Source organism: Salvelinus namaycush, chromosome 5 (genome assembly GCF_016432855.1).
Source record: "Salvelinus namaycush isolate Seneca chromosome 5, SaNama_1.0, whole genome shotgun sequence".
NCBI lineage: Eukaryota > Metazoa > Chordata > Actinopteri > Salmoniformes > Salmonidae > Salvelinus > Salvelinus namaycush.
In genome coordinates, this window is record NC_052311.1 from 8,522,381 (window position 1) to 8,537,085 (window position 14,705).

Here is a 14,705-nt window from a genome sequence, read left to right on the forward strand (position 1 = left end):
CAATGTAACATGTTGCAAGCTTTTCCAGCTTTCAAGTAGACACATTCCTCTCCTCTCCTCTCCTCTCCTCTCCTCTCCTCTCCTCTCCTCTCCTCTCCTCTCCTCTCCTCTCCTCTCCTCTCCTCTCCTCTCCTCTCCTCTCCTCTCCTCTCCTCTCCTTTCCCCTGAAGTGTAATACCTCTTTAATTACACAACTAGAAAGTGAGGAATGTGCCGGTCTAGCGATGGTTTTGTACTGCTGCTGCTCATTTCATGGCAAAGTTTGCAAATAATAGATACAAATGATAGCCTACTTTGCAGTTAACATTTAAATGAGAAGGTTTTGGGGAAAGTATTTCTGTCGACCAACAAGACGGTTATCACATCAACTGGTTTCACACAGAATGATAGACAAACGTGTGCACCACACAGACAGTAGCTGGGAGCTTGCTGTGTCTGATGCTTGTGAGATTTGTTTATGGCAGTTTGCGTTGGAACACATGAAAATTGCATGTACTTTCAGAATTGTTTGGCAAGCTACTCATAGGTGGGCTGCTGGTAGCTCGTGATCAACCTGTTGGAGAACCTGGTCTACATTATATCTGGCATCAAGCCACATTTTACACCAAAACCCTAAATATCAGTGACCTTCAACAGAATTGATTTATATACAGAGAACTAAAGGACTATCAATATAAGTTTCCTACCATGCTCTACTCTCTCTTCCTTCTCCTCTTCCTCCTCCTGTCAGTTCCCCCTCTCCTCCTCTTCCTCCCCTTTCTCCACCTCTCTCTTCCTCCTCTTTCTCCCCCTCTCTCTTCCTCCCCTTTCTCCACCTCATTCTTCCTCATCCTCTTCCTCCCCTCTTTCCACCTCACTCTTCCTCATCCTCTTCCTCTTTTTCACCACCTCACTCTTCCTCATGCTCTTCCTCCCCTCTCTCCACTGCACTCTTTCTCATCCTCTTCCTCCCCTCTCTCCACCTATCTCTTCCTAATCATATTCCTCCCTTTTCTCCACCTCACTCTTCCTCATCCTCTTTCTCCCCTCTCTCCACTTCACTCTTCCTCATCCTCTTCCTCCCCTTTCTCCACTTCACTCTTCCTCATCCTCTTTCTCCCCTCTCTCCACCTCACTCTTCCTCATCCTCTTCCTCCCCTCTCTCCACTGCACTCTTCCTCCTCCTCCTCTTCTATCCTATCTCTTCCTGCTCTTCCATCTCTCCTCTCTTTTCATGCTCCTGCTCGTCTTCCTGTCTATCATCCTATCTCCTTCATCTCCTCCTCTCTTTTCTCCTGGAGATGGATCGAGTAGGTTCATCCTTACACACCTGTTTGTTATAATGTCCAGATGGAGGGATCATTACAAAGGCATAATTGGTGTGTGCACCTCCTGACAGGTCTGTATGTGTGTGTGCACGTGCTTGTGTGTTTGTGTGCTTATGTGTGTGTGTGTGTGTGTGTGTGTGGTGTGTGGTGTGTGTGTGTGTGTGTGTGTGTGTGTGTGTGTGTGTGTGTGTGTGTGTGTGCGTGTGTGTGCTTGCCTGTGTGCGTGAGTCTGTGTGAGTCTGTGTGTGTGGGGTGAGCCAGGTTCTGATCGGTTGCCCAGGTAAGCGTTTGTTTAGCACCCCACAGAGATCATCAAGAGAGATGGCAGGTTGTTGCACTAACAGACAGTTACACAGACAGACAGGTGGCAGGACAGGGAGAGACAGCAGGACAGGGAGGAGAAGGAGAGACAGAAGGACAGGGAGAGAGGGATAGAGATGCAGGCAGAGATGCAGGGGAAGGGAGGGAGAGAGGGAGAGACAAGGGAGGGAGAGAGGGAGAGAGATGTAGGCAGAGAGATGGAGGGGGAAGGGAGAGAGGGGCGGAGAGAGGGAGGGAGAGACAAAGGAGGGAGAGAGGGAGAGACGGCAGGACAGGGAGAGCGGAGAGACGGTGATACAGCAGTACAGGGAGGGAGGGAGGAGGGAGGGAGGGGAGGGAGGGAGGGACAGCAGGACAGGGAGAGATGGAGGGAGGGATATCAGGAGTGGAGCATCTCTCCTTGCCTTGTCTCACACATTCAATTACTGGACTAATTAGGTGTTGAAACGCCATTGTTTTATCTCTGTGGGAGAGAGAGGGAGGGAGGAAGGGAGTTTGTGAGAGACAGGATGATAGAATGAAAAAGAGAATACGTGCTAGAAGGCTAGAGAGATAGAACAAAGGAGGAGAACAAAAAGACAGGACCAGAGCAGTTGGCAGAAGGGGAGAGAGAGGTCTGTCAGGAATAGCTTTAGAAATGGAACATGAGCCTGTAAAATCTGCTCGTTAGAGAACGTTGCACACACACACACACACACACACACACACACACACACACACACACACACACACACACACACACACACACACACACACACACACACACACAAACAAACGTACCTACGCACGTACTACTGTGTGAGTGTTGCACGTGCACGCATAAACATGTACACAATACATACTTCCTGCACACACACACCTCTCACAGGTCCTGTCTTGTGCAAGACATCAGTTGTCATACCAACCACAGTTAGTCATTCACTGATTGCCATGGTGACAGCGGAGGGGTAAGGAGTAGCCATTGTGTCCTTTCACAGTGAAAAGCCTTTTCAGCCACAGCTCTAGGACACACCTGCACATGGACAGACAAAACACACAAAGGCACACAGACACAATGATTTGTCACACAAGGAGTAGGAGAGTGTTGAATGTCTCTAACTCTCTCATTTTGTCAGGGTATTTGAAAAGCATACTTGTATGGCAGCAAGAGCAAAGCAAACACGTTTCAGCTGCTTCATTTTCTGTCGGTGCAGAAAAAATGACGCACATGTACACACCAGGTGTGCTCTACCTCCATCCCTACCTCCTTTCCTCCCAGTCTCTCCCTTCCTCTCCTCCCAGTCTCCCAGTCTCGCCCCTCCTCTCCTCCCAGTCTCGCCCCTCCTCTCCTCCCAGTCTCTCCCTTCCTCTCCTCCCAGTCTCCCAGTCTCGCCCCTCCTCTCCTCCCAGTCTCTCCCCTCCTCTCCTCCCAGTCTCTCCCCTCCTTTCCTCCCAGTCTCTCCCCCCCTCTCCTCCCAGTCTCTCCCCTCCTCTCCTCCCAGTCTCTCCCCTCATTTCCTCCCAGTCTCTCCCCCCCTCTCCTCCCAGTCTCTCCCCTCCTTTCCTCCCAGTCTCTCCCCTCCTCTCCTCCCAGTATCTCACCTCCTCTCCTCCCAGTCTCTCCCCTCCTTTCCTCCCAGTCTCTCCCCCCCTCTCCTCCCAGTCTCTCCCCTCCTCTCCTCCCAGTCTCTCCCCTCCTTTCCTCCCAGTCCCCCCCTCTCTCCCAGTCTCTCCCCTCCTCTCCATTCCTCTCCTCCCAGTCTCTCCCCTCCTTTCCTCCCAGTCTCCCCCCTCTCCTCCCAGTCTCTCCCCTCCTTTCCTCCCAGTCTCTCGCCCTCTCTCCTCCCAGTCTATCACCTCATCTCCCTTCCTCTCCTCCCAGTCTCTCCCCTCCTCTCCTCCCAGTCTCTCCCCTCATTTCCTCCCAGTCTCCCCCCCTCTCCTCCCAGTCTCTCCCCTCTTCTTCCTTCCTCTCCTCCCAGTCTCTCCCCTCCTCTCCTCCCAGTCTCTCACCTCCTCTCCTCCCAGTCTCTCCCCTCCTTTCCTCCCAGTCTCTCCCCCCTCTCCTCCCAGTCTCTCCCCTCCTATCCTCCCAGTCTCTCCCCTCCTCTCCTCCCAGTCTCTCCCCTCCTTTCCTCCCAGTCTCCCCCCTCTCTCCCCTCCTCTCCCTTCCTCTCCTCCCAGTCTCTCCCCTCCTCTCCTCCCAGTCTCTCCCCTCCTTTCCTCCCTCTCCTCCCAGTCTCTCCCCTCCTCTCCCCTCCTCTCCTCCCAGTCTCTCCCCTCCTCTCCTCCCAGTCTCTCACCTCCTCTCCTCCCAGTCTCTCCCCTCCTCTCCCCTCCTCTCCTCCCAGTCTCTCCCGTCCTCTCCTCCCAGTCTCTCCCCTTCTCTCCCCTCCTCTCCTCCCAGTTTCTCCCCTCCTCTCCCCTCCTCTCCTCCCAGTCTCTCCCCTCCTCTCCTCCCAGTTTCTCCCCTCCTCTCCCCTCCTCTCCTCCCAGTCTCTCCTGTCCTCTCCTCCCAGTCTCTCCCCTTCTCTCCACTCCTCTCCTCACAGTCTCTCCCCTCCTCTCCCCTCCTCTCCTCCCAGTTTCTCCCCTCCTCTCCTCCCAGTCTCTCACCTCTTCTCCCCTCCTCTCCTCCCAGTCTCTCGCCTCCTCTCCCCTCCCCTCCTCTCCTCTCCTCTCTCCTCCTCTCCTCCCAGTCTCTTGCCTCATCTCCTCCCAGTCTCTCGACTTCTATCCCCTCCTTTCCCATCTTCTCCTCCCAGTCTCTCCGCTCCTCTCCCCTCCCCTCCTCTCCCCTCCTCCCCTTCTCCCCTCCCAGCCAATCAGCTGTAGCCTACTCATAATGCCGTGCCATCTGTCTCAGGTGTTGTGTGTTTCAGAGCATAACTGTCAAGCTACACTAAACTCTGCATACGCTGGCAATGTGTGTGTGCATGCTTACGTGTTTATGTATTTGTGTGTGTATGCATTCTTGTGTCTCTTTGTGTGTGTTGTGACTGCTGAGTGATGTTACACTCTCTGAAATAAAGCCAGTTTAATGACAACTGTGAGACCTTGATAAACTGTCACTCTGTCTGTCTGTCTGGACACACAACAGGACTGTGACGGGGGAGATTTCACACAGAGGACTGGTCCTTGTGATTCATAGTAGCCATGATAGCTAGAGCGCCATGCATGTCCCAGTGATGGTTTATCTCCCATGATCCCTTTATCAGCCAGTGAGGAACTGCATTGCCATTAACCCTGCTGTTTGTGTGTTGGCGTGTGTGTGTGTGCATGTGTGCGTGTGTGTGTGTGTGTGTGTGTGTGTGTGTGTGTGTGTGTGTGTGTGTGTGTGTGTGTGTGTGTGTGTGTGTGTGTGTGTGTGTGTGTGTGTGTGTGTGTGTGTGTGTGTGTGTGTGTGTGTGTGTGTAATTGAGCGGTGGGATGGAGAGTTCTGGAATCCATATCATCATCCATATTGCCTCCTGTTGCCTGGATACTATTCTCCAGCTGCCTTGTCCAAAGGGTTATTTTAAGCCTGTAAGAAAAATTGGTGTTTGTTCGGTTATAGTGTGTATGTGTGCTTGTGTGTGTGCTTGCATGCGTGCGTGCGTGTGTGTGTTTGTGTGTGTGTGTATGTGTGTGCCTGTGTGGCTGTGTGTTTTCAGGCCATTGTAGATGGCACTTTGTTCCCTATCACAAGGCTAAATAGAGGTATGCAGACAGGCACCTTTGTCAGTGTAGATTATAGCAGTCTGTGTTTAGTCCCCAGGGGTCTCTCTTTTTGGTAGACTGGTCTGAGAGTCACCATCCATTGCTATGCAGGCCTGAATGTGGATTAAAGTTGAATGCCTGGGGGAGAGATTAAGTTACCCATACATTTATGCGTGTGTGTGTGTGTGTGTGTGCGTGTGCGTGTGCGCGTGCGCGTGTGCGTGTGTGTGTGTGAATGCATGCGTGCGTACGTTTGTGCGTGAATGTTTGCATGTGTCGTTGTGTTCATGCAGGTATTTATTGTTGCACACATTTCAGCACCTTGACACAAAAAGCATCTTTGTTTATTTTGAGCACCTCCTTCTTCATATTACATTTACATTTACATTTTAGTCATTTAGCAGACGCTCTTATCCAGAGCGACTTACAGTAGAGTGCATACATTTTTATTACATTTTTTACATACTGAGACAAGGATATCCCTACCGGCCAAACCCTCCCTAACCCGGACGACGCTATGCCAATTGTGCGTCGCCCCACGGACCTCCCGGTTGCGGCAGGCTGCGACAGAGCCTGGGCGCGAACCCAGCCCAGCCTGGGCGCGAACCCAGAGACTCTGGTGGCGCAGCTAGCACTGCGATGCAGTGCCCTAGACCACTGCGCCTAGACCACTGCGCCACTCTTCCATCACAGCCCAAAAGCTTTATGGTCGAATACATTTAGAACTTCTCTTTATAAATATTACTTTTTTAAGCGCTTTAACTGGAAAGTCTGTGTCTCAAATTGCACCTTATTTCCAAATTGCACTCTGTTTCCTAAAGTAGTGCACAATAAAGGGAATAGGGTGCCATTTGGTATGCACACGAGTGAACGTAAAGATACATCTCTGTGAGTGTTGCCATTTTCTTGCAGTCTCAGGGATTTGAAAACTATTTTCTCCCCAGATAACATCTGTGTAGATGTGTTACTGAGCAACAGCCGTTAACTTCTAAAGTGTGTCTCTTTTTATTTTCAGAAGCCTGGAAACGGTGAAAAGAAATGTTCACGGCCATTAACACCCTCATAAACAATATTCACAAAATGGCCCTTTTTAGTGAATAAAAATAAATAAAATGATCTGTCTTTCTCTCCTCCCACGTGTCGGTGCCTCCATGTGTTAGTCCAATTAATTCTTATGAGGGCCAGATTCCATTATTAGTTCTTATGAGGGCCAGATTCCATTATTAGTTCTTATGAGGGTTCTTTTCATGGTGTGCAGACTCAGATTTGTGTTTCCGATTCAACCTCCTTGTTCTATTTCAGGGAGTAAGGGGCAAACAGGTTTTATTTTGACTAGAATAATTGTGTGTGTTCTTGTGGAAAAGGGATGCAGACTGTACAGACTGTGAGATTGAGCTCTAGGGAGCTGACCATGGTCCTGGAATCACACCACGACAACAGAAGGTTGAGAAGAAAAAAGATAGAAAGGAAAAGAGTGTTTTCTGTCTGGGGAGTTGACCATGGTCCTGAAACTAGACCTTGAAATAAAGGAGTTGACCATGGTCCTGAAACTAGACCTTGAAATAAAAGAGTTGACCATGGTCCTGAAACTAGACCTTGAAATAAAAGAGTTGACCATGGTCCTGTAACTAGACCTTGAAATAAAGGAGTTGACCATGGTCCTGAAACTAGACCTTGAAATAAAGGAGTTGACCATGGTCCTGAAACTAGACCTTGAAATAAAGGAGTTGACCATGGTCCTGAAACTAGACCTTGAAATAAAGGAGTTGACCATGGTCCTGAAACTAGACCTTGAAATAAAGGAGTTGACCATGGTCCTGAAACTAGACCTTGAAATAAAGGAGTTGACCATGGTCCTGAAACTAGACCTTGAAATAAAGGAGTTGATCATGGTTCTGAAACTAGACCTTGAAATAAAGGAGTTGACCATGGTCCTGAAACTAGACCTTGAAATAAAGGAGTTGACCATTGTCCTGAAACTAGACATTGAAATAAAGGAGTTGACCATGGTCCTGAACTTAGACCTAGAAATAAAGGAGTTGACCATGGTCCTGAAACTAGACCTTGAAATAAAGGAGTTGACCATGACCCTGAAACTAGACCTTGAAATAAAGGAGTTGACCATGGTCCTGAAACTAGACCTTGAAATAAAGGAGTTGACCATGATCCTGAAACTAGACCTTGATATAAAGGAGTTGACCATGGTCCTGAAACTAGACCTTGAAATTTACATTTACATTTACATTTTAGTCATTTAGCAGACGCTCTTATCCAGAGCGACTTACAGTAGAGTGCATACATTTTATTAAATTTTTACATACTGAGACAAGGATATCCCTACCCTCCCTAACCCTCCCGGCCAAACTCTCCCTAACCCGGACGACGCTATGCCAATTGTGCGTCGCCCCACGGACCTCCCGGTTGCGGCCGGCTGCGACAGAGCCTGGGCGCGAACCCAGCCCAGCCTGGGCGCGAACCCAGAGACTCTGGTGGCGCAGCTAGCACTGCGATGCAGTGCCCTAGACCACTGCGCCACCCGGGAGGTGGCGCAGAAATAAAGGAGTTGACCATGGTCCTGAAACTAGACCTTGAAATAGAGGAGTTGACCATGGTCCTGAAACTAGACCTTGAAATAGAGGAGTTGACCATGGTCCTGTGGTTGACCATGGTCAACTCCTCTGTTTTAAGGTCTAGTTTCAGGACCATGGTCAACTCCTCTGTTTCAGAGACCATGGTTTGAAACTAACCACTCTGAAACAGAGGTGTTCACCATTGTCCTGAAACAAACCACTCTGAAACAGAGGAGTTGACCGTGGTCCTGAAAGTAGAAGCTCCGTCTATGGAGTTCGCTGCTGTCCATAGCAGTCAATGGTTTAATGTGACTGACTGCTGGGTTTGAAACCAAGTATTCTGAACACCACTGGACTGTATTTGCCCACTGAACTAAAGCTATGTCCGATTTCTCAAATGATTTATGTGATTTGACACGTTGTATTTATCAGGTGTCACCAACTTTAAAACCACTTCTCAACCTGTCCTCTAAACCGTCCAACGGAGCCAGGCATCCATCACCTTTCACCATAATTCTGACTAGTTAGACACACACCAACAACCCTGCTGCAAATATGGCATGTGAAATATGTAAAGAGGGTCATATGCCATTTTTGATTATTCTCTCTAGTGCAGTTGTGACTGGCTGTGTGGAATACAGCTTCATGTATTAGCTTAGCTTATAATGTAATTGTTATAATTCAGTATTTGGTTTAGTAATGGCCGCCGCTCTGCAGCTTGTGAAAGCTTTGTTTACCTTCTGGAATAACTGTCTGTCCCCTCCCAGGAGGATTCTGATTGGTCTAATATGATACTGAGTGTCCCACACTGTAAATCTGCAGCCATGATCGATGTGTTCCCTAATGGCCTCTTATTTCCTGTCCCTGTTCTGAGCCGCGAGCCCATTGGTTCCCTGGCCTATTCCCCCATGATACTTTAGTGCATTAGCAGCCTATGGGGACAGCTTAATGGAGTGGCCTGGATGTAATTGGTGCCTCTGAGGGACTGTCTGTGTCTGTGTGTGTGTGCAGGGCCAGCCCTAGCCTTTTGGGGGCCCTTAGTGAGATTTGGTTAGGGGTCCCCCCACCTCGCGGCAAAACATTTTAGTGGTCCTGCAATTCTACACAATGGAGCATATAGAAAATCTAGCAGTTTTATAACACATGTCATGCAATTCTACACATTTTGCCATGGGGAAGAGAAAAAAGAACAGTTTTACAGCTATTTCCCTGCAATTCTACTAATTTTGTCAAGGGTTGATTTTCTTTTGCCGTTTTAAAGATCATTTTCTGCAATTCTACACATTTTGCATGACTTATGCCATGTTAATAAGATATCTGAGTGACAATGACTAACATAAACAATGGGTGACCCATGGAGGTTAGGGCTTCTGGGCATGTGCCCTGCGTTGCCGGGCAGGATTCGGTCATGATTACTACAAGTTTAGACAGCTGGCTAGACAAACTTCCAATCTAAAAATGTTAGCTGAAATGGGCTAATTGAGTGAGTCTCAGTGACTGACATAACAAGAGAAAAACTGCTGATGCACAACCAAATTTCGAAATTGTACCTTCTGTATTCTACGATTTTAACTCTAAATAGTAAGTTGAGACCCCAATTGAGTTCCAAAAAATATATATATATAAAAAAAAATGGTTGGGGGCCCCCTTGCGGCCAGGGGCCCTAAGCGGCCACTTATGTCGCTTATGCCTGTGGCCGCCCTGGTGTGTGTGTGTGGTGCGCATGTGTGTGTGTGTGTGTTTGTTTGTGCGTGTGCATGTGCGTGTGTCTGTGTGTGTGTGTGTGTGGAGTGATTATCCAGAGTAACACCAAGTGCTGTAACAACATATCTGTACATGGCATCCCAGTCGTCATAATGAACTGTCCCTCTGGAGCCGGTAATCATATATTACATTGCTGTGCTGTCAGAGAAAGTCTTATGATGGATAGGTCTATGTTAGCATGAGAGCTTTGTTATTGATGGATAGGTCTTATTGGGCAAGATGCTTCTTGGACTTAGTGGTCAAGATTCTTCTTGGGCTTATTGGGCAAGATGCTTCTTGGGCTTAGTGGTCAAGATGCTTCTTGGGCTTATTGGGCAAGATGCTTCTTGGGCTTATTGGTCAAGATGCTTCTTGGGCTTATTGGGCAAGATGCTTCTTGGGCTTATTGGGCAAGATGCTTCTTGGGCTTATTGGTCAAGATGCTTCTTGGGCTTATTGGGCAAGATGCTTCTTGGGCTTAGTGGGAAAGGTGCTTCTTGGGCTTAGTGGACAAGATTCCTCTTGGGCTTAGTGGTCAAGATGCTTCTTGGGCTTAATGGGCAAAATGCTTCTTGGGCTTAGTGGGAAAGGTGCTTCTTGGGCTTATTGGGCAAGATGCTTCTTGGACTTAGTGGTCAAGATGCTTCTTGGGCTTAGTGGTCAAGATGCTTCTTGGGCTTATTGGGCAAGATGCTTCTTGGGCTTATTGGGCAAGATGCTTCTTGGGCTTAGTGGTCAAGATGCTTCTTGGGCTTAGTGGGCAAGATGCTTCTTGGGCTTATTGGGCAAGATGCTTCTTGGGCTTATTGGGCAAGATGCTTCTTGGGCTTAGTGGTCAAGATGCTTCTTGGGCTTATTGGTCAAGATGCTTCTTGGGCTTATTGGTCAAGATGCTTCTTGGGCTTATTGGGCAAGATGCTTCTTGGGCTTAGTGGTCAAGATGCTTCTTGGGCTTATTGGGCAAGATGCTTCTTGGGCTTATTGGTCAAGATGCTTCTTGGGCTTATTGGGCAAGATGCTTCTTGGGCTTAGTGGGAAAGGTGCTTCTTAGGCTTTTGGACAAGATGCTTGGTTTCTAAGATATGTCAGTCATACAGTGTAAGTTATGTCATACGATGCATCCAAATGGCACCCTATTCACCATGTACTGCACCAGGGCACCAGGGAATAGGATGCCTTTTGGAACACAGCCATAGTTCACCTCTAACCCATGACCTTTGCCCCTGACCTGTAGGCCTGTCGGTGCTGCAGAAGGTCCTGGACACAGCTGCTGAGAGGAGCTGGCTGGTGACGTCTGTCAACGTGGAGACCATGACGGAGGCCTCATTCCTCAAGGTGTTCCAAGACCTGGACAAGAGGAAGGAGGGACAGATCATCATCGACTGTGAGACCGAAAGACTCACCTCCATCCTAAAAAAGGTAACAAGATAGAGAGACTCACCTCAACCCTCAAAACGGTAACGAAACTGTGACATTGCAGGAGTCATCTGCATTGCTAGTAGTGGGCCAGCAATGGCAAAAATGGTAAGCAGCTACCATACATAAGCCAGAACTTTGCCAGACCTGTTTTGGTCAGAACTGTGCCACATAAAAATGCAGGTCAGATGAAAAAAGTAGGCCTGATTTGGGTCGTTGTACTTTTGCTTTCTGTGAATTAATTGAATCCAGACATTTGAGAAAGCATCGCTCTGTTGCACGTGTGACAAAATTAACATGAATCCTCAGTGAAATAAACACCACATAGCTAGCAAAAGATGGGACAGAGAAAGACAGAGAGTAATAAAAAGAGAGAGAAGAGAAGGTAAGAGAGACAGGTTGACGTTTATTGTCATGAATCTTGCCGTGGAGGCAGAACTGAGCGATTTCCGCTAGATTGGCTAGCTGCAAAGTCAAAATAGGCTATATGTGACCTCGGTTGAGGAACAATGGGAAAGTAATTCTGCTTTGAAAGTTGATAAACTTGTAACTCCACTTTTGAGAAAATGGTCCATGAATTATTTGGTACACCTACTGGAGAGCACTTCTTTGTCTACACCCATTCAACATCGTTCACACCCTCTTAAGCCTTAGCCCCACCCATCTCTTTAAGGATTCACATCTGAGGCCATATGCTAAAAAGAGTGAGTAAGGTAGTATAGTAAACAACCAAAGAGGGTTAGTTAGGGTTTCAGAGTTTATGACTTTCTGGCTGTGCCAGATAGTGACCAGTTTGTAGAGCTGCCTCCAGGGCAAGATTAATGACAATAAAGGCCAAACTGTGGATAAGAGGTTCCTCCCAGGCAGCGGTCTTCCAGTGTAGTGTATTAGTCTCAGTGTATTAGAGACAGGACATATAGAGACGGTTAGGTTGACATTTGGAGCTGTAGAGAAACACTTATTCACCACGCTACTGCTGCCTAGGAAGGGTGTATCCTGGCATAGCAATTAATGACACACACACACACACACACACACACACACACACACACACACACACACACACACACACACACACACACACACACACACACACACACACACACACACACACACACACACACACATACACACGCACACACACACACACACACGCCAACACACAAACAGCAGAAAGAGCCCGAGACCTCTCTCCCCTCTCTCTCCTCCAACGTTTGGCTCTAGCTGTATGATGACAGTGTCCCCTCTCTCTCCTCCAACATTTGGCTCTAGCTGTATGAAGACAGTGTCCCCTCTCTCTCCTCCAACGCTTGGCTCTAGCTGTGTGAAGACAGTGTCCCCTCTCTCTCCTCCAACGCTTGGCTCTAGCTGTGTGAAGACAGTGTCCCCTCTCTCTCCTCCAATGTTTGGCTCTAGCTGTATGAAGACAGTGTCCCCTCTCTCTCCTCCAATGTTTGGCTCGAGCTGTATGAAGACAGTGTCCCCTCTCTCTCCTCCAATGTTTGGCTCTAGCTGTGTGAAGACAGTGTCCCCTGTCTCTCCTCCAACGCTTGGCTCTAGCTGTGTGAAGACAGTGTCCCCTCTCTCTCCTCCAACGTTTGGCTCTAGCTGTGTGAAGACAGTGTCCCCTCTCCCTCCTCCAATGTTTGGCTCTAGCTGTGTGAAGACAGTGTCCCCTCTCTCTCCTCCAACGTTTGGCTATAGCTGTGTGAAGACAGTGTCCCCTCTCTCTCCTCCAACGCTTGGCTCTAGCTGTATGAAGACTGTGTCCCCTCTCTCTCCTCCAATGTTTGGCTCTAGCTGTATGAAGACAGTGTCCCCTATCTCTCCTCCAACGTTTGGTTCTAGCTGTGTGAAGACAGTGTCCCCTCTCTCTCCTCCAACGCTTGGCTCTAGCTGTGTGAAGACAGTGTCCCCTCTCTCTCCTCCAACGTTTGGCTCTAGCTGTGTGAAGACAGTGTCCCCTCTCTCTCCTCCAATGTTTGGCTCTAGCTGTATGAAGACAGTGTCCCCTCTCTCTCCTCCAACGCTTGGCTCTAGCTGTGTGAAGACAGTGTCCTCTCTCTCCTCCAACGCTTGGCTCTAGCTGTATGAAGACAGTGTCCCCTCTCTCTCGTCCAACGTTTGGCTCTAGCTGTGTGAAGACAGTGTCCCCTCTCTCTCGTCCAACGTTTGGCTCTAGCTGTATGAAGACAGTGTCCCCTCTCTCTCCTCCAACGTTTGGCTCTAGCTGTGTGAAGACAGTGTCCCCTCTCTCTCCTCCAACGCTTGGCTCTAGCTGTGTGAAGACAGTGTCCCCTCTCTCTCGTCCAACGTTTGGCTCTAGCTGTGTGAAGACAGTGTCCCCTCGCTCTCCTCCAACGTTTGGCTCTAGCTGTGTGAAGACAGTGTCCCCTCTCTCTCGTCCAACGTTTGGCTCTAGCTGTGTGAAGACAGTGTCCCCTCGCTCTCCTCCAACGTTTGGCTCTAGCTGTGTGAAGACAGTGTCCCCTCTCTCTCGTCCAACGTTTGGCTCTAGCTGTGTGAAGACAGTGTCCTCTCTCTCCTCCAACGCTTGGCTCTAGCTGTATGAAGACAGTGTCCCCTCTCTCTCGTCCAACGTTTGGCTCTAGCAGTGTGAAGACAGTGTCCCCTCTCTCTCCTCCAACGCTTGGCTCTAGCTGTATGAAGACAGTGTCCCCTCTCTCTCCTCCAACGTTTGGCTCTAGCTGTATGAAGACAGTGTCCCCTCTCTCTCGTCCAACGTTTGGCTCTAGCTGTGTGAAGACAGAGTCCCCCCTCTCTCCTCCAACGCTTGGCTCTAGCTGTATGAAGACAGTGTCCCCTCTCTCTCCTCCAACGCTTGGCTCTAGCTGTGTGAAGACAGTGTCCCCTCTCTCTCCTCCAACGCTTGGCTCTAGCTGTATGAAGACAGTGTCCCCTCTCTCTCCTCCAACGTTTGGCTCTAGCTGTGTGAAGACAGTGTCCCCTCTCTCTCCTCCAACGCTTGGCTCTAGCTGTATGAAGACAGTGTCCCCTCTCTCTCCTCCAATGTTTGGCTCTAGCTGTATGAAGACAGTGTCCCCTCTCTCTCCTCCAACGTTTGGCTCTAGCTGTGTGAAGACAGTGTCCCCTCTCTCTCCTCCAACGTTTGGCTCTAGCTGTGTGAAGACAGTGTCCCCTCTCTCTCCTCCAACGTTTGGCTCTAGCTGTATGAAGACAGTGTCCCCTCTCTCTCCTCCAACGCTTGGCTCTAGCTGTGTGAAGACAGTGTCCCCTCTCTCTCCTCCAACGTTTGGCTCTAGCTGTATGAAGACAGTGTTCCCTCTCTCTCCTCCAACGTTTGGCTCTAGCTGTGTGAAGACAGTGTCCCCTCTCTCTCCTCCAACGCTTGGCTCTAGCTGTGTGAAGACAGATGCACAAAGTAGATGTCCTAACCGACTTGCCAAAACTATAGTTTGTTAAGAAGAAATTTGTGGAATGGTTGAAAAACGAGTTTTAATGACTCTAAGTGTATGTAAACTTCCGACATCAACTGTATGTGCTGTTAAGAAATGGTGTTTTACTGGAATAAAGTAATCTTTCATCTGGTTATACAGAGTAGTAGTAATGGCGTCTTTTTGTAGGCATTAACTCCGCCATGGTTTGTTGGACAAAGCCTATTGGGAAAAAAAATGTTGTTGGGTTTTTG

At 48.8% G+C, this 14,705-nt stretch overlaps 1 protein-coding gene across 1 annotated transcript in view; it reads left to right on the forward strand.

Moving 5' to 3' along the window:
• The window catches only part of gria1a (glutamate receptor, ionotropic, AMPA 1a), a 141,292-nt gene that overhangs the window by 32,861 nt on the left and 93,726 nt on the right, over nucleotides 1-14,705 (forward strand). Inside the window, 1 exon segment of the mRNA XM_038992898.1 lies at nucleotides 10,854-11,038. Coding sequence (XP_038848826.1) covers nucleotides 10,854-11,038 — 185 coding nt within the window.